Raw genomic sequence first — 18,878 nt, 5'->3', positions numbered from 1 at the left:
TTGAGAAAAGAATATAAGTGAGAATATGAAAATTGATTTTTTTAGGGCATGTGTTCCCCAATTCAAAGTCTATTGCTTTTTGCAGCCACTACTTTGTGGTATGATCATTTGAAAACTGGTTTTGTAAAAAAATTATTAGAAGTTAAAAAAACAGAATGGAACTGGGCTCAATAATAATAATAATAATAATAACAATAATAATAATAAAGGTAACTCTGAATTAACAAAGCTTCTTCCTTGTATTTCTCACACTCTCTAAGGGGGTGAGGAATATAAAATACAACATTCCCAAAACTGATTTAGATGTAAAACCTTCTCTTTTTTTTTCATGGAGCCTGATATTAGCAAAGTGTCCAACTAAATATGTATGCTTTTGGAAGTACTAACTATATTAACTATCTATTGCAGTGTAACAAATGAGCATAAATTTAGCTTAAAACAGCACACTTTTATTATCTCACAGTTTCTGTGGGTCAGGAGTCAGGGTACAATTTGGTTTCTTGCAAGGCTGCATTCAAGGTGTTGTCTGGGGTGGGTCTCATCTGAATGTTTGACTGGGAAGAGGTTCGTTCCAATCAGGTTGTTGGCAGGATTCGTCTCCTTGTAATTGTAGGACTGGGGCTTCATTTTCTCCCTGATGGTTGGCTAGACGCCATCCTTAGTTCCTTGTTGCTTGGAGCTCCTTTCATTAAAATCAACAAGTGAGCAGAGAGTCTCTTCACAAGATGTACGTTACCATCCGATGTAACATAATTACATAAGTGTGGTCATGTTCTTCCCGCCATCTTTGCCGAAATCGGTTGATTAGAAGCAAGTCATGGGTCTCACCTGTACTCAAAGGGAGGAAATTACACAAAGGCATGAGTATCAAGAGGTGAAAATCATGGAGGTAAGAACTACAGAACACTCTGCACAAATGATTTTGTTCACCACCCACACTAAGAGACTTGAACAAGCTCTACTATGGCTGCTATCAGGTCAGAGCTGTGTCCCTAGGATGACATCCCAGACCCTTTGAAATGGCTGCCTGAGAAATCTCGGTGCTGCCAGAAGAATTTCCTGTTTCTTCTAGCTAAAATCTGACTAGAGGCCCCTGGTTTTCCTTTTCATACAGCATTTACTTTAGAAAACTTGCAGTTGTAAATCCTTTCTCTGTTCTTTTGAGATGTGTCTTCTATAACACAAGAATGTCATTCTCAAGGACCTGGGCACCAACCCTTGGAAATACAATCAACACGAAAGGTAGGGTCCTTGTCTCCTATTCTCTGTGGGAGGGTAGGAGCCTGACTTGGATAAACACAAGTTAGCAGATGGCCTAATCACATTGACCAACTTCCCCTCATAACATCCTTTAGTACTTTTTCTTTAGCACACCCAACATTTAAAAAGCATCCTGCTTCTTGTTTCAGTGGTGTTGAACTCAGTTTACACAGGAGTGTCTCTCCCATATTGCAGTAGCCTGAATAAAATCTGTCTTGCCACTTTAAACAAATGTCCTGCTCTGTTTTCTTTGATGGGGCAAACTTAAGAGTTTATCTTCTACAATTACTTAGAGGTTTTGGTGTCATTTTAATTTCTATTCTAACACATCTGGTTTAGAAAAGTTGAACTTCAATGAGCCTTTGTGAATTATGTATTTGTGGAGTAGCTTGGGGTATTTCCCCTCTTACATAATACACATGTTCCCAATGGGTGGTAATTATTATAAAATAAATTAATAAAAATTAAAGTACCAGGGGACTTCGATATTGAAAAGAACCACAGGAGAAGTACAATCTGGGTTGTAGGTCTGGCTCTGTAACACAGACTGGCCTGGATGGTTAGTGGGTGGAAATGAATTCCTTTGGTCGTGAGGTGTTATTACCTTTGGTCACTTGAGGAAGAAAACAAATAAACGACAAAAAAAAGTAGTCTCAGCTTTGCTCCAAGAAAGAAACTGACCTAGAGTTGAGTAACACACCATTACTCCCCACTCCAGCCCCTTGACTGGAGTTAACTCTTTCACCCTTGAGGAGTCAGGAGAATCCTCAGCAGAGAAATATTTCACTTATCCTGCACAGGCCTGAGTTAGAAGAACTGATAAAATACAAGGAGAGTCTGGAATTGGGGAGCTATAGAAAATATGATTGCCAGGCAAAGGCACATGTGGTTTGGGGATATTTATTTGAACCCTGCAGTTGAAGAATCTTTCTGAGGCAATGTTGGATCTAGAAGTAGTGGTCGCACATGTGTTCCCTCTGGCCTCCTCTCAGGCTCACAGTCAACCAAAGAGCAAGGAGCCTGCCTCTTATGGTTTCCTGTAAAGAGTGGGTCACTGTCTAGCAGATATCTCTCCTCTGACCCTGTAGGACCGGTTCCTCTGTGTCCCTCCCAAACCTGTACCTCCAGCCCAGTTCCTCAAAGGGTGCATGTGATTTGTGATCATGATGCACTAGACCAGGAGGAAAAAAACCTTAACCAGGTATTGTGAGTACAGAGCAAGAGGGGTTTGTAGGTGGTGGTATTTTGTTTTGTTTTGTTTTGTAAGAAAAGCTCAGAGCTTCTTTTATGTTTAATAATATAAACTAATGACACCAAGGGCTGAGATTTCACTTTGACATTTTGTCTGTTCAGTGAACTGCAGAAAATGCAAATCTTTACAAGCCAGAGAAATGTATTTTATATATTTCTATATTTCTATCCCTGTGTGTGCTTAGAATATTTGAAGACCAATCTATGTCTAACTTTTTTGTTCTCAAAGTTTTAGAAATAACATTCTACTAGCTTTTATATTTTTAAAAAATCAATTGGTACCAATTCTGCAAGAGTATTTTAAAGCAACAATTAGTTCCCTAGTTTTGTCTTATCTTTGGTACTCCAGAGTATATCATTTCTGTCATTGCAAAACCATTATATATTATCCTTGAAAATATAATTCTTAGGAAAAGTAACATTATTCACTCCCTGCTCTCAGCTGATTGGATCCAAAGCCATGATAGATCTGAAATTAAATTAAATTCTATATAGATTTTTGCCTTTTCTTTTATCTTTCATTTTCACCTCTTATATTTAAACCTATTTTGCAATAAAACTATTTCTTCTCATATAGACAGCTTCATTTATATTTTTATTCTATTAGTGGTTCAGTTCTAAATTCTTCACTTTAACATTGTCTGGTTGCATTAAGAAGCTTCAGGTCTTGCTCTGAGGATTGGTCATTAAGCTATAGATTCTGGCCTAGGACCTTGCACATTAACTACCTTCTCATTTGGAACCAATATAGACAGTCATATTCTTCATGCTTTGAATATCACCATGCATAGCTTCTCTTAGCCACTTGGCTAACATTACTAGATTGAATTTTGTATTCTTACAAGATTATAATGCCTTTTAAGCTTATTTGGGAGTGAAATGTTTTAATGACATTATAAAGGATGAGATATAGAAGATATTCCATAAATTTGGAACTATTTAAGAAAAAGTACTTATTTAATATCTGTTACCAGAGCACTGTCACATCCATTACTCATTTAATCTTCGTGTAGCAGGTAAGTCTTAGTGACTCAGTTCTGGGACAACTGTCTCCTTCCAATGACCCTAACTGTCACTACATTTGTAGCCTACCACTCTCTGCCCATGGCTGATGGAATATGGAGAAACATGTGACTCAAGAACTGGGCCAAATTACCTCATTTGAGACGTTAGAATTTGTTAGCAGAAGTCCCTAGAGTTGTATCAGGGACCTGTTATGGTTCATTTAAAACCTATGCTGATGAGTAGTCAGGAAGAGAGGGTTTTCACAGACATAGAGAAGGGGATCGATTTTAGGTGAGAAAAGTAGGTGGCAGACTCTAGAGAAGAATGCTTCCAATTAGCTACCCTGGTTCTTGAAGGCTTTCTAGTCCCCCATGCCAGCCTGTCTGAAGTTTTCTGACACTTGGATTCTGTGAGACATCCCTGTGCTCACACATAAAATCTTCTTTTACATAAATAGGCTTGAGTAGATTTTTATTCTTTACAAACTAACTATATCTAAGGAATTTCACATAGTCCTGTGAAAAATTATATTTAAAAACTAAGGCTGATTTTTTTTTAAATAGTAGACTAAATCCATGTTTCTCTCTGCTGCCTAAGACCTAGTAAAATTGTGGTAAAGAAATAAAAAAAAAATCGTAATCACAGGGACAAGAAGAAAAACGAAATCAGATTTTGGAACAATGGGAAGAGCATGAGTGGTAACCGTCTTAGCTAAGCAGAGAAGCCGAGGCCAAGGTGACTGCAAAGGGGGACGAGAATCAGACCAGCATGTGTTTCAAACCTCATGAAAACTCAAGAAATGAAAACACAAGTTGTGGTAGGAGGCTAGGGTAAAGAGTGAAGCTGAAAAGAACATGAACAAAAGCCAGACATCTAGCTGCACTTTACTAATTTGCCTAGTCAGGCAAGTGTCCCTCCAGCTGAAGAAAGGAAGTCCTTTCACTGACAAAGGTAACCCAGAGTCTCCAGACAGAGGGACAACAGGTTCTCCTAAGGACAGAGGGGAGGCTTCCTATGACCACAGGGAGGTTGAGTGACTTTAAACATGAGGCTGTGGGACTCTGGCTCCATCCCCCCGGCACATTGTCCTGAGACATAGAGTTGCAGGACAGAGGCTGTAGTGTTCTTCTTGAGGAAATGAACAGCCTCACTAAAAAGAATCAGAGGTGCTGACATTTGGAGGAGTCTCCTATCAGAGCCTCCTGGAGTGAAGCTCACCAAGCTGCATGCTGCTCGTGTACACAGTGCCTGCTCTGAGTGGCAGTCAAGAACTTCCGGACATTTGAGGAAAGCCTTCAACATGAAAGGGGAGAAATGGGAAGGCGGGGAATAGATAATTAGGGGAACAGAGGGGAAAAAAGAGACAATAAAGCAAGATAGCTGAACGCTTCATTAGATGAAGAGAGTTTGGAGATATTAGCTCTGGGAAAGAATGGCCTCGCAAGGGGAAAGATAGGTGGTTGGCATAGGAATCTAACAAGAGGATGCTACTCGTTCCAGAAAGCAGGACCTAGAATAATATTTAATGATAGAAAAAGAAATTTTGGTTATTATAATAGAGTAACAACGACTGCCTCGGTCATAGTTTAAAAAAAAGGCAATCAGGACATTAAAAACAACTTTGCAAACAAACAACCCTGTAGAAAAACAGCAAAAGGTTTGAATAGGTAATTTAGCAGAGATTATGTACCGATGGCAACTAGGCACATGAAAAAGTGTTCAACATCATTAGTCATTAGGGAATTGCAAATTAAAATCACAATGAGATGCCCATTTGACGGGATATAATTAAATCAAAACAAAGTAAAACAAAATAAAAAATACCAAGTGCTGATGAGAATGTGAAAATGTGGAGTGGCTAATTACATATTGCTGGTGGGAATTTAAAATAGTACAGTCCCGTTGGCAAACACTTTGAGAGCATCTTACAAAGTTAAAGTACACTTATATACCGTATGACCCAGCAATCAATCTCACTCCAAGACATTGACCCAAGAGAAATGAAAATTATGTTCTTACAAAGATCTGTACACAAATGTTTATAGCAACTTTCTTCATAATCACCAAAACCTAGAAACCTCTCAAATGTCTTTCAACTGGTGAATTTAAAAAAACAAACTATGGTACATCCATTCAGTGAACACTACCAGTAATAAAAAGGAATCAACATGAGACACCATGAATGAACTATTTGATGTAAGAGAAGTCCACTTTCATATATACATACTATATTATTCCATTTATATGATATTCTGAGAAAAGACAAAACTATAGAAACAGAAAACAGATTAGTGGCTACAAGAGGTTGAGGGTGGGACGGAGACATTGACAGTTGGCTCTGAAAGGGCACAAGGGACTTGGGGAGTGCGATGGAACTGTTCTCAATAGTTCATTCATGGTGTTTCATGTTGATTCCTTTTTATTGCTGTTAATGTTCACTATCAGGCTCTGATAGGAAACTCCTCCAAATGTCTTGTGGTGGTTACATGACTGGATGATTTGTCAAAACACGCAGAACTGCAGACTAAAAGTGTGAATTTTGCTATATGTAAATTATAACTTTTAAAAATGAAAGAAAAATGAATGAGGCTTCTAGCTTGAGTGACAGCTAGAGGGTGACATTGCTAAGGTTAATAGGAAAGCTTGGCTGGGCAGCAGATGAGCCCAAAGGAAACAGGGCAGATTCTGCTTCAGTAAACAGAGCCTGAGGCAGCAGAAATATGAGAGTTAATACGGGTCAAGGTAATGGCTTTTTATTGCTGATTGATATTCCATTGTATGACTATACCAGAGTTTGTTTGTTTATCAGTTTGCCAGTTGAGGGACATTTCAATTGTTTTCAGGTTTGGGCTATTATGAATAAAGTCTCTACAGTAGACCCCCAAACCTGTGGTTTCACTTTCTGTAGTTTCAGGTACCCGTGGTAAACTATGGTCTGAATATATTAAATGAAAAATTCCAGAAATAAACAAGTTTTAAATTGCATGCTGTTCTGAGTAGCGTGATTAAATATCACGCTGTCCTGTTCCTTCTCTTCATCCAGTATCTCCACCCCATAGAGGCTACCTGTTCATTAGTCACTTAGGAGCTGTCTTGGTCATCAGATCAACTGTCAGAGTATCACAGTGCTTGTGGTCAAGTAATCCTATTTTACTTAATAATGGACCAAAAATACAAGAGTAGTGATGCTGGCAATTCAGATATATTAAAGAGAAGCTGTAAAGCACTTCCTTTAAATGAAAAGGTAAAAGTTCTTGACTTAAGACATTTTATCATCTCACATCATCACAAGAAGGGTGAGTAAACTACAGTAAGGTATTTTCAGGGAGAGAGACTACATTCACATAACTTTTATAACAGTATGTTATTCGAATTGTTCTTTTTTTATTATTGTTAACCTCTTACTATGCCTAATTTATAAATTAAACTATTATAGGTATGTATATATAGAAAAAATATATATATGAAGGGTTCAGTACTATTCATGGTTTCAGGCATCCACTGGGGGTCTTGGAATATCTCTCTCATGGATAAAGGGAGACTACTATATACACATTCATGTGGCTACTGAAAGATCTGAGCAGAAAGCCAGAAATATATATTCTTAAAATGCAAATCTGATCATGTTATTCCCCTGATTAATACTCTTCACTGGCTCCTTGTTGCCCACAGCAGTGATTCTACACCATGACCGCACACTAGAATCACCTAGATGCTTTTCAAGCTGCCAGGCACATGGTCCACCCACAGCGATTCTAATTTACTTGATCGTTGGGCAGGGCCCAAGTGTCAGTTTCTTTAAAAACTCCTCATGTGATTTTATTATTATTATTTTTTTTAGCCTTAAATCTTTTTTAAAAGCATTATTGAAATATAATGCACATACCATACAATTTATCTATTTAAAGTGTTCAAGTCAATGGTATTTGGTACGTTCCATTATTAATTTTTTAAATTGTTGTAAAAAACATATATACAACATGAAATTTGCCATTTTAAAGTCTATAATTCAATGATGTTAATTATAGTCATAATACTGTACAGCCATCACCACTTTTCCGTCTTCTATTTGACTTTAATAAATGTCTAATTCTACAGAATTAAATCCAAGTACCTTAGCAACCCCCAAAGCCTTTCACAAGAAAACCATATTCTGTCTTCTTAGACGCAGCTCCTGATACTTCTTGCCCTGCATTTTCTTGGTTCCAGATATGCCAAATCATCTTTAACCTTTGAAAACTCATATCTTCAAAGCCGGACTCCAGTATTATCTTTATAAAGTGGTTTGTTTGTTTTTTTTTTTCCACTTCTGGGCTTTTTTCGCTGCTCCCCTCTATGATCCATAGCACCCTTTATCAACTTCTATTGAAGCACTTAATCATGACAGTTTTCTATGTCTGTTTTTGTTTCTCCCACAAGATAGTCATTCATTCCGCTCCCCCCCCTGCTCAATGGTGAACACTCAAATGGCAAAGCTGCACATGAACACAAAAATACATGATGCAATTCTTCTCCAAGAACTGCCAAGAGCCACCTGATTCACATCAGACAAACTTTTGTTGGTTTAAGACGAATTTCAGGGATGTTTGTTTCCACAGGATGGCCTAGCCTAGCCTGAAAAATGCACTCATGAGGAATTCATTCACCATATTTATCAGCTGTTCTCTTGAGATATAACTAAAAGGAGAGGGTGAAACTCTGTGGGAAAGAGATTCTGGGTTTGAGGAAAGGCAGAAGGTGAGCTTGATTTTAGAGCAGTCTGGGAAAGATGCAGGCGTGAAGGAAAGGTCTTGAGCCAAAGCTGTTCCTCAGAGAAGATGACCTGGACTAGGATGAAGGAAGAAGGAATTCACACATTGGGTGCTCTAATGACACTGAAGACAAACAGCCTACTAAAACCTTTTGCCTAAGTGTTCCTGACTTCCAGAATTAGACATAATCAAATGTAAAATTTAAAATCCAAGTCAATACTTGCCAAAAAGATATAGAAAAAATTGTGATCCTGAACAGATGTTCCATGTTAGTTTTATTTTTACTAGATAAATTTTTGAAGGCACTGCTAATACACCACTTTGTCCTCAGTTGGTATAAGAAAGATATCTTGGTTTGACAGTGTTCTAGAGGTCAAAACGTGTTCTCCTTTATGATTTGTAGCTCTAATTCTTTTTTTTCCTGCCTAAGGTGCAAAAGTGCCAATGTGGACTGAGATTCTGTGTTGTTTCTGCTTCTTACATCATCACCATTAAAAAAATTCAAAGCAAATATCTTCTTTTGAATCTCACTAAAAATGTGGCCTGAGTTGCACAAAATAGAATATACAATAATTCATTCTTCTATTACCATTTTAACCTATTGACTATCTCACAATATTAAAAAACAAAACAAAGTATGCATCTGTCTTAGAAAATATGTATAAATTAAACATATCTAATCAGAAATGAATTGTTGAAAGGAGAAAATTATGTTAAAAAACATTGCAGTTGGGATCTGCTTTAAGATAATATAGTGAAAGAAAGAAAGAAAAAAAATAAAGATAAAGCAGGTGTGGCAAAATCTTAATAATCTTACTGAATCCGTTATGAGTACATAGGGGTTCATTATACTCTTCTCTTCACTCTTGTATATCTGATATTGTTATTGATAATAGTAGAGGAATCATAAACTTACAGATAAAATACCTTCAAACATTTGCACAAATTTAAGAATTTAAGAATTTTAAGAATTGAAATATGCATATGAAAATAGTAATTTTTTAAAACTCCACTGAGTATCAACAAAGGTAGAGTATATCTTATTTTCTAGAGTGAAATATTTAGCATGCTGTAGGTGTAAATGGAAGACAATCTAAGAGACACAAGTGAACCTTTCAAACGTTAATGTGATGTCGGCTGTGTTATTATGAGTCTAATGATATCAAGTGCACACAAGAACACATAGGTATCATGCTGGGAAACCAATGATCTAGCTCTCATCTTGACTGCAGGCAAAGAATATCTCATTAAAGCTATAAATTTCATGAGTCTGTTCCCAAATTTAAAACCCTTAAGGAAAATGGCTTTCACGGTTCAACAGTTTTAAAGGGTTGTTTTTACTTGGCTTTGTAACAAGGAAATTAATAGTTTTTTTGAAACAAATCAGAATTATGCCATAGTTGCATGTGTTTTCATGCTGTTGTCGTTAGCTCTTAACTTCCTCTTTAGATAACAAAACCATTGATTCCACATTGCATTCACCATGGGAAGACATTTATTACCTGCTATGATTGCTCAGGATGGTCTGGGATGAGAATGAAATGTGCTCATTCATGGGTATGTAAAAATTGTTTTCATGAGGTAATGTGAAATGGAGTAGGTTTCTAATCAACCTTCACTATTCAGAGTGAATCCTATTTAGCCTTCTATCAGGAGAAGTTGCTCCAGTCCCATTCGGTGTTAGTGCCCAACCAATAGAAATGTGCACAGGCCCCAGGGACCCAAGGCACTGGGGGATTGTCAAAGCAATTAATTGAACTTATTTCTTCTTTCTCAATGGAATTCAGATTAAATCTTACATAGCTATGTGAGAGATGCATTTGTAGAAAACATTTTTTTTTTTATACATTCAATTTAAAGAGTAACCATTTGTTGTATCTAGAAAAAACAAGACAAATTATAGTAGATGTAGGATAGGATATATCAAATGCCTCTAATTGTTTAAGCTTAGTGGAAAGGCATTAGTGATTGTTTTACAGAAAGAACATATATACACAAAATGAGTAATAAGGATATAATTATCACTTTCCAAAAAATATTAAATAAGCAAACTTATCTAGACTCACCTTATTTCACCTAGATGATCAGAAAGTTACAAATGAAAAACTATTATTCCCTACGAAGAGCATGTCCTACTTAGTTTAGGTGGAAATGAAGCTCAAAGTTCATAGACCCTTAAAGTTGGAGCAACTGGGCACATATCTTGCTTTCCTCCTCCCTCAAGCTTTCTAATGGATAGAAGTTATCCAGAAGACATAGTTATGACTTAAAAATTTTAAAGTGGGTTTAAATGTAGTTTCAGCTGCAAAGGCCATTAAAAAATCGTTAAAACAGAACATGGAATCATTAAAAAGCTTTAACTACATTAAATGTTTTCAAGAAGATATCACACTATTTTTCAAATGTTGAACTTTTTGTATGTTAATTTCTTTTTAAACTTTCTTTAGCCTGTTTTGTAGATAATGATTATTTCTAACTTTTACACTGTCGTTACAAACATTATTGCACAATATATCCAATTTCCCTGAAAGAAAATCAAGGATTAAACACCAATTTTGTGAACCACACTACACAATTTAGTGCAACAAATGGATTCTGAAAAGAATAAGCATTATGAAGTATATGACTTTTATTTAAAAAGAAAAAAATTGCCTCTAGTTTTTGGCTATTACGAATAAAGTTATTAAAAATATTTACATACAAATATTTGTGTGGGCTAAAATTTTCATTTATTTTGTGTAAAAAGTCTATTGTGGATTTTCTGAGTCATATATTAAAATATGTTTAACTTCAAATGAAACTTCCAAACTCTTTTCCAAAGCAGTGTACCATTTTACACTTGCACTAATTGATAAGATGACAATTCCTTTTAGTTGTCAGTTACCTTGTTTTCATGGCCACATATTACTTTTTTGATAGATTCATGAACAAAATGGCCATTCTGCGGGGACGGAGACTATATATGCACTCATAACATTAGTGCTTACTCCTGAAGGCTGATTTAATTTCCACTGCTGAATGACGAACTTGCCAACAGCAGCAACCTATCTTCAACCTCTTATATGATATATTTATTCATTTTATATTAAACATTAGCTGCATGAACTTTACCACAAAAATAGCAGCTGATAACAATGAGCATTTCCTATTTTACAGTTGCCATGGGTCATGAGTCTGGACATGGCTTAGCTGAGTCCTTTGTATGAGTTCCAGTTGCTTTATAACCCCATCAACATTTCACTATCAGACTTTGAATTATAGCCCTGGACTGTCCAGTAGAAATGCAGTGGAAACCACATATGTAATTTAAAATTTTCTATGAACCCTATTTAAAAAATAAAAAGTTTAAATTCATTTTAATATATTTTAACTGAATCTATTCAAATATTATTTCAGCATGTAATCGGAATAAATATTAATGACCTTTTATTTTTTTTATGCTAAGTCACTAAAATCTTATATGTGTCTTATACCTATAGCACATCTCAATTCAGACTAGTCCTATTTCAAGTGCCTATAGCCACATGTGGCTAGTGGCTGGATTGGATGACACAATTATAGACATTTTCATGAATAAATAGTGACAACTCACTATGGTTTTCATTTGAATTTTCCTTCTAACTAAATGATGTTGGGCATCTTTACATGTATGTACTAGCCATTTTACCTTTTTTTATATATCGATTCAAATGTCTAGCAACTGGTGAATGGATACAAAAATTGTGGTATATTCATACAATGAAAAAGTACTAAACAATAAAAAGGAATAAACTACTGATTCATGCAATAACCTGGATGAATCAAAAAATTATGCCGACTGAAGAAAGCCAGACTCAGAAGAATACATTCAAAATGATCTCAGTTGTATGAAATTTTAGAACATGCAAAACTGAGAAAACAAGCAGATCAGTGGCTACAGCAGGATTTGTGAATGATTACAAAATGGCACAAAAAACTTTGGAGTGATGAAAATGCTGTATATCTAGACTGGAGTGGTGAGTACATAGATATATACATTTGTCAAAATTTATTGACCTACACGTTTAAAAATTGGTGCAAGTTTTTTGTATGTAAATTATACTCTAGCAAAGTCGATTTAAAGAGTAAAAGCAATACATGTTAGTAGTACCTAACTACTATGTAATTTGCAGGCTGAGTGCATTTAACTGTGGGGTCTCTTATTCAAAAAGTATTAAGAATTTCAAGACAGTGACAGCGGAAGGAGTTTGTTATTGAATCCCCAATGACAGTGCATGGCATAGAGCAGGCAGGTCTCAGTAAAGTTCTACGGAATGAATTTAAGAATTTGGGCATCTCAGTGCCTAGCACTTTCCATTTGAGAACAGCATAACACCTTTTCTTACTTCTGTTGTTTGTTCCATAGACCTGAGGAAAGAGAATTCTGAATAAATTTTTTAAATGCTATTCATAAGTATGACAGAGAAAAATACTGATTAAAAGTTGTTTTACTTTTAAATTCTTAGAAGATATGAAAAAATGTAGCTCCATAACTAACATGAAGAGAATACATTGGTTGAGTGGGTGGAAATTATACAGGAATCATGAGGTAAAAAGGAATTTTGTCCATTAGGTATTTCATATTATTAGTTACACACTGACTTACAGTGGCAGTGTCTAGTATGAGTCAGAAAATGACTTAAGTAATGAGGATATAGAGTTAAAATAGGTACATATAATTGTCGAGTGGTTTTTCTTCTTTAGAAATCAATTTTAGGTCATATTCCAATTATTAACTTTGTAAAGACCCTAACTATATATAATCCATATTACTATAGACTTTTCATTAGGACTTTGTACTAGCGCTCCTTAACATAACTCAGAATTGTTGTAACAGAGGGGTCTGGACTAATTTAAATAATGTGTTATGGACCAAATGTGCCCCCACCCCATATTCATATATTGAAGCTCTAATATACTCACCCTAACCCAGTGTGGCTGTATTTGGAGTAAGGAAGTAATTAAGGTTAAATGAAGTCATAAGGTTGGGGTCCAGATCTGATAAAATTAGTGTTCTTATAAACAGAGACATCAGAGAGCTTGCCTGTTCTCTTTCCACGTGCACACACAGAGGAAAGACATATGTAGACACTGCAAAGCCTCCATCTACAAGTCAGGAAGAGAGGTCTCACTGGAAACCAAAACCTGCTGGAACTTGATCTGGGACTTCCAGCCTCTACAACTGTGAAAAAATAAATTTCCGTCGTTTAAGCCACCCAACGCAGGTATTTTGTTATGGCAGCCTGAGCTAATACTCTCTCCCTCTCTTCCTGTCTCTCCCTCTCTCTGTCCTTATATGTAATATTCTCTCTCTCTATATATATATAATATGCATTTTTTTATTTGATTCAAATAAAGTAACTAGCTTAGTCACAGTCACTTAATGTGGGCAATCTTTTAGCATTATAATAAGATTTACATAACCCTAAACATTTGAGAAACTCATATGGCAAATTTTTCCTAAAGGAAATTTACAGTGATTCTACTTTATTACTCACTGTCCTAAACCAAGGAATATATATTTTGAAAAAATTTTAAAAAGGAACACAGGTTTTAAGTGGTTAAAGGTATCAGTTAAATATAAATATTTTAAATGTCTGCTGGTTAGCTGTCACTGTGCCTCTTATAATCAAAAACTTATTTTAGATTTAAAGTATTGAGATGAGAGCACACTAATAACTGAATGAGCAGCCTACTGAAAAATATGGCCATAAAGTTATTGAAAAATCATAGAGAGGTAATAAAATGCTTTGATACTTGATGTTCCATCGTAGCTCAATGTAAAAAAAACACACACAAAAAAAACAAAGCAGGATTTTCTGTTTTGGAGCCAGTGAAATGTAGTTATAATCATTTCACTTAAGTCAAAGTCTTCAAAATGAGTTAAGTGTGGCTAAGAAGTTAGGGAAAATAAATAAGAGAGGTAACAGTTGTTGAATCGGGTGCTAACAAGAAAGACTACATTTTAGGGGAAGATAGTGGATCGAAAGAGGTATAGTATTAGTATGTATTTAACAGTAATAAAATGTGATACTCTGCGGTGAGACTCCTTGGGTTTGAAGTCTTGCTCTGCCAGTCACAAACTACATAACTTGGTTAACTTATTTCCCTTGTCTAAGCCTCAGATTGATTATTGGTAAATGGGAAGGATAACATTCACTATCGTATATGTGTATTGGAATGATTAGTGGCATAATGCACACTAAGTAGCATTAGCACAGTACCTGCAACATAAGTATAATAAATTTCAGCTATAATATGAATCATTTTTTATTGCTTTTCAGAAGTGACATTATTAATGTAATTCCAATCTATGATAATATGGGCATTTTGAAATAGATTGATATCGATTTCAAAAATAAAAAAGAGAAAAAGTCAAAATTAATTTTAGTTTTTACTTATTGCAAAAGCCTTCTGCAGACTCTCACCTGACTTCTCAGACTTTTCTATGACTCAAAGTCTTTGCTCCTAAATTCTCTGAGGGAGTCCAGCCTGTGGGATGTTTCCTGATATGCGGTTATGTTTCATTATTTGAGGTTTATACAACAGTGAGTTTCCTATCTTGTCTAGTTGCAGTTTTTCCCATTTCAGCTGCTGTATCACAGCTGACAGCATGTTCTGTGGTCACACCTTTATTGAGCTTGTCAGATGCAGGTATAAAACTCTCGCTCCAGGGCAAGTATATAGATTCCATTCTCACAGGAAAGAAGTTGTATGCTGATATTCTCTCATAAGCTTCCTAAAGTTCTGTGTCTCATTTTAAGAAACTCTGCGCCTTAAGTAATCAAACAAAGACATCTGTCAAAAACATTTGCCTCTGCAAATAGCAAGTAGATTCTCTGTTCCTGCTGTAGTTGGCAAATGATAGCTTGGAAATTAGAACCAGGAAAAGTAAAATAGCTGGTTTCTAAGAATGAGTAAAGATGGGAATAAAAGGAAATTTAGAAAATTCCTAAGCCAAACAAACAGAAACTGTTCTTGACATGTCCAGGAAAAGTGTGTAGGGCCCAGCACATAGTAGGTCTTTAGTAAATATTTTATGAATTAAAAATCATGGCCCTACTTCTACCACAGAAAATGTTAAATTATCATCTCTTTTTTAGACTTTACCTACAATCCTAGAGTATTACACAATATGTAAGTTGCCATTATCAGAAAATGGTATTTCATTTTGTGGCACTGGTTGGTTTTAAGTGTTTTCGCATGCTTGTGTTCCCTGTTCATTTATGAACTACGCTGTTCTTTCCTTTATATGAATAACTGGAATTCTGGTACGGCCACTGAAGAAGACAATAGAGACTAGTAAGGGGATAAAAAACTTTCAGAGTTTTCTTTCAGGTCATCTAGATGTGCTAACACTTAGTTTAGAGATAAGAGAAAATTCTATCTCTATTCTCAAATTTCAGTTAAGAATTTTTTAAAAAATATTTTAAAGGTCTAACTTTTATATAAAAGTTTAAATTGCTCTAAAAAACATACAAATTCCAAGTGCAAGCTCCTATTTCATTTTCAACTTTATTCAGAACATTTTGCAAATTAAGATTTTACAATTTAACATTTTACAATTAGAAATTTTATCTGCTACTACATAAGTTGCAAACTTTTCAAAACACTACAGAAAATCCTTTATTTCTTTGGATTTTTCTGTTCCATGCTGAGCTCCTGAGATATATATTTTCTTTCAGCTTCATTTTCATCTTCCTGTGAAACAAATTTTAGAAAACATTAAAATATAAACTTTAGGGCATTTTATCAGCTATACTTAATACATTTTAACTCTAATTCTCTGAAGAATTGACTTGTGATTCCAGTAATCCTAGGGAAAAGGCTATAAACAAAATGGTAAAGTTATGTAACATTTAAATATTTGCAGTGGGTGCTGTTTTATACTACACATTATCTAAAAATTTCTATGATATATTTTTAAAAGCAACTTATTTTATCAATGACCTAAAAAGTACTTTTGAAAACATCTGCCACTAAAAAGTATCCTTTTTAGGGGGTGAATCAGGTATTTTTACTTCACTGTTTGATAAAAATAATAAATTTAACTTCTGAGACACTGTATGTGCTCCAGCATGGCATTTTTGTCTCATCTAGCATATTTTCTTGACAGGTCTGCCAATTTTCCAATTACTTGTACCACCATATGTTATGTGAAGATCAGTCAGCTCTAAAATAGGAAACATGGGCATGTCAGGCTATAGAATGCTTAAATAACCTTCTACAGTTTCAGTTCTAAGTGGTGGCCGCATAATTTACTGGATCCTGTGGAACATGATGAATAAAGTGACATCATAATGTCTGCTTCCATAAGAATGAAGTGCATCTTGTATTCAGTATTAAATGGTGACCTCCAAAGTATAATTGAGAGTTTGGACTATATTTCATCTTACCATTTGAAACCCCTCTCATCATAACTGTTCCTTCAACAATACCAAGTACAAAGCAGTCTTACTTTCCTAATATTTCTGATTTCTCAATATCTTTCACTTTTATTATCTGAAGTAAAAAGCACTGCCTAACTCTTTACTAAGTTAAAGCAGGAGTAGCAATTTTTTGAGTATTTCTTGTCAACAGTAATAACGTCAGTCTGACCAAACACATCACTCTGCATCTCTATATCTTATAAAACCAAATTCAATTCAATTCAATTAATTGTTGAGCTCTGCTTAGTAAATTGACTTTATAAACGAATGCAAATCAAGGTGTGTGTATGTATATGTGTATTTGTTTTCCATGAAAAACCATACCTTTGCCTTTAAACATTAAGGCGAAGAAAGCTTCCTTTATATACAACAGCATTTGTGATTTAGACTTTGTCAACATCAAGAAACTAGAGAAATTATATTATCAATGAACCTGAGTTGTCATAGATATGTGAGATTCAAAGGGCAATGTTTTGAATATTACTTTGACAATGTCATTTTAATATATTTTTCTAGCATAAAAACCACTATATTTTGTTTAATATTTTTTCCAATTTATCTCTACTGAATAGAGATATTATGTTCAGTTAACTCTTGAAAATCTATTAATAAACAGGTAGTTTTCACTTTTAGATGAGTTTCTAGACATTACATTTTAATTACATCCTAATAAAAAGCATATGTTACTCTACCTTTTCTACTGCCTTCTTCAGGTGAGACACTGACAGAAAGTTTTAAATCAGCAGGTAACAGTAGTAAGAAATTTCTGTTAGGTAGCACTGAATTTGTTTGTTAATCAAGGCAGGGCTTTATCTTCTTTGTCTTATATTCCTACCATCTAACAAATTTAGTATATAGGGCAAATTTAGTATATAGTTGGAGTCCAATACATGTTTTCTGAACTATGTGAAACAGTGGAGTAAAAAAGTGAGTAAAAGAGAGATGTGCCTAAACTAATATGTAATTTTAAAAAGCACAATATCCTTCCTTATCCAAAAGTCACACTTCTAGCAATATTAACTTACTAAAACAGTACTGAAAACAGAAATAAGCAAAAATGTTTGAAGCAACATCAGTCAAGATAGCCATTAGCAAGCTCATATCCTTTAATATAAACAAGAATGGAGCCTTTATCATGTGGACAGTCTATTAACTTCCCACACTAATGTGACTCACTGGTTTAACAAGCCCGGTTACCTAGTTTTCCTAGCAACCTTCAATGATGCTTTAAGTTAAAATAGAAATGCAAAGGCTTAATAATAACCTTGAGGGCTAGAAAGTATCTATAAGATTTACTTTCATATTTAACTAACATAATGCCCATCTTTTTATTGTTGAATTTTTCATATATTAAATTCTTAATATAATGCCCGTCTTTTTATTGTTGAATTTTTCCTAGTAACATAGAATGGTATTGAGTTTGGGTGGTGAACACACAATGTAATACACACACACACACACACACATGACATATTATTGAATCGTACACTTAAAACATATATAAGTTTATTAATGTCACCTCAATAAATTTAATTTAAAAAAGAATGACTTATAAATATATGTCTCTTCTAACACTGCCTCCTGTTCAGGACAGGTGCAAAAACTGTTCCACATTTTTCTTTATGTTGAAGACCTATCTTTAAATATTTTGCCTCTCTATGCCTTTAAACCATTTAACAAGAACCAATCACTTTCTTCCTTTGTACAAGGATAGCTGTGATCTAGATGTAGAAAAGATTATTTAACCCTAACTGCTAGAGCATAACCAATCATAACTGCTATAGTATAACTATCAAAATAATCAAAATAACAATAATAGATTTTATCGTCATAAATAAAAGCATTAGAATTAGAGACAATAAAGCTCCAGAAAGGATTATAGAAGTTTCCTTTTTTTTGGTGGGGGGGAGGTGGAGGGAGAAATGCTAATTTGTGTTTCTAACATTGCAGGTCAATTTTTGTAAGAATTTTATATGCAGTTCAAGATTAATAAAATCATTAAACTAGCTCAGGCAGCAAACCAAGTATCATTGACAAATGACTGTATAATGAATGAACCTGCAAAGAAAGAAAGCTTTCTTTACCAAAGTATTTCTTTACTACCCAATATTAAACACAGGCAAATTTTTTTTCTGATAGATGGCAGAGTTTTGTCAGTCTTTGC

General features: G+C 34.8%; 1 protein-coding gene across 6 annotated transcripts in view; it reads right to left on the bottom strand.

Annotated features, from left to right (window-relative positions):
• Positions 1 to 427: 427 nt before the first annotated feature.
• The window catches only part of PHF14 (PHD finger protein 14), a 171,952-nt gene continuing 153,501 nt past the window's right edge, over positions 428 to 18,878 (bottom strand). For 4 of the 6 annotated variants that reach the window (XM_006911949.3, XM_025046822.1, XM_025046823.1 and 1 more), the window contains one exon: positions 15,782 to 15,986. In XM_006911949.3, the coding sequence (XP_006912011.2) occupies positions 15,912 to 15,986 (75 nt within the window). In that variant the 3' untranslated portion in view covers positions 15,782 to 15,911. Of the gene's footprint in view, positions 829 to 15,781; positions 15,987 to 18,878 lie in introns of those variants that run through there. The other 2 variants (XM_025046825.1, XM_025046830.1) reach the window with 2 other exon arrangements.

This window comes from Pteropus alecto, unplaced genomic scaffold (genome assembly GCF_000325575.1).
Source record: "Pteropus alecto unplaced genomic scaffold, ASM32557v1 scaffold21, whole genome shotgun sequence".
Lineage (NCBI taxonomy): Eukaryota > Metazoa > Chordata > Mammalia > Chiroptera > Pteropodidae > Pteropus > Pteropus alecto.
Note: the sequence above shows the minus strand (reverse complement) of the source record. Positions and strands in the feature narration are given on the sequence as shown.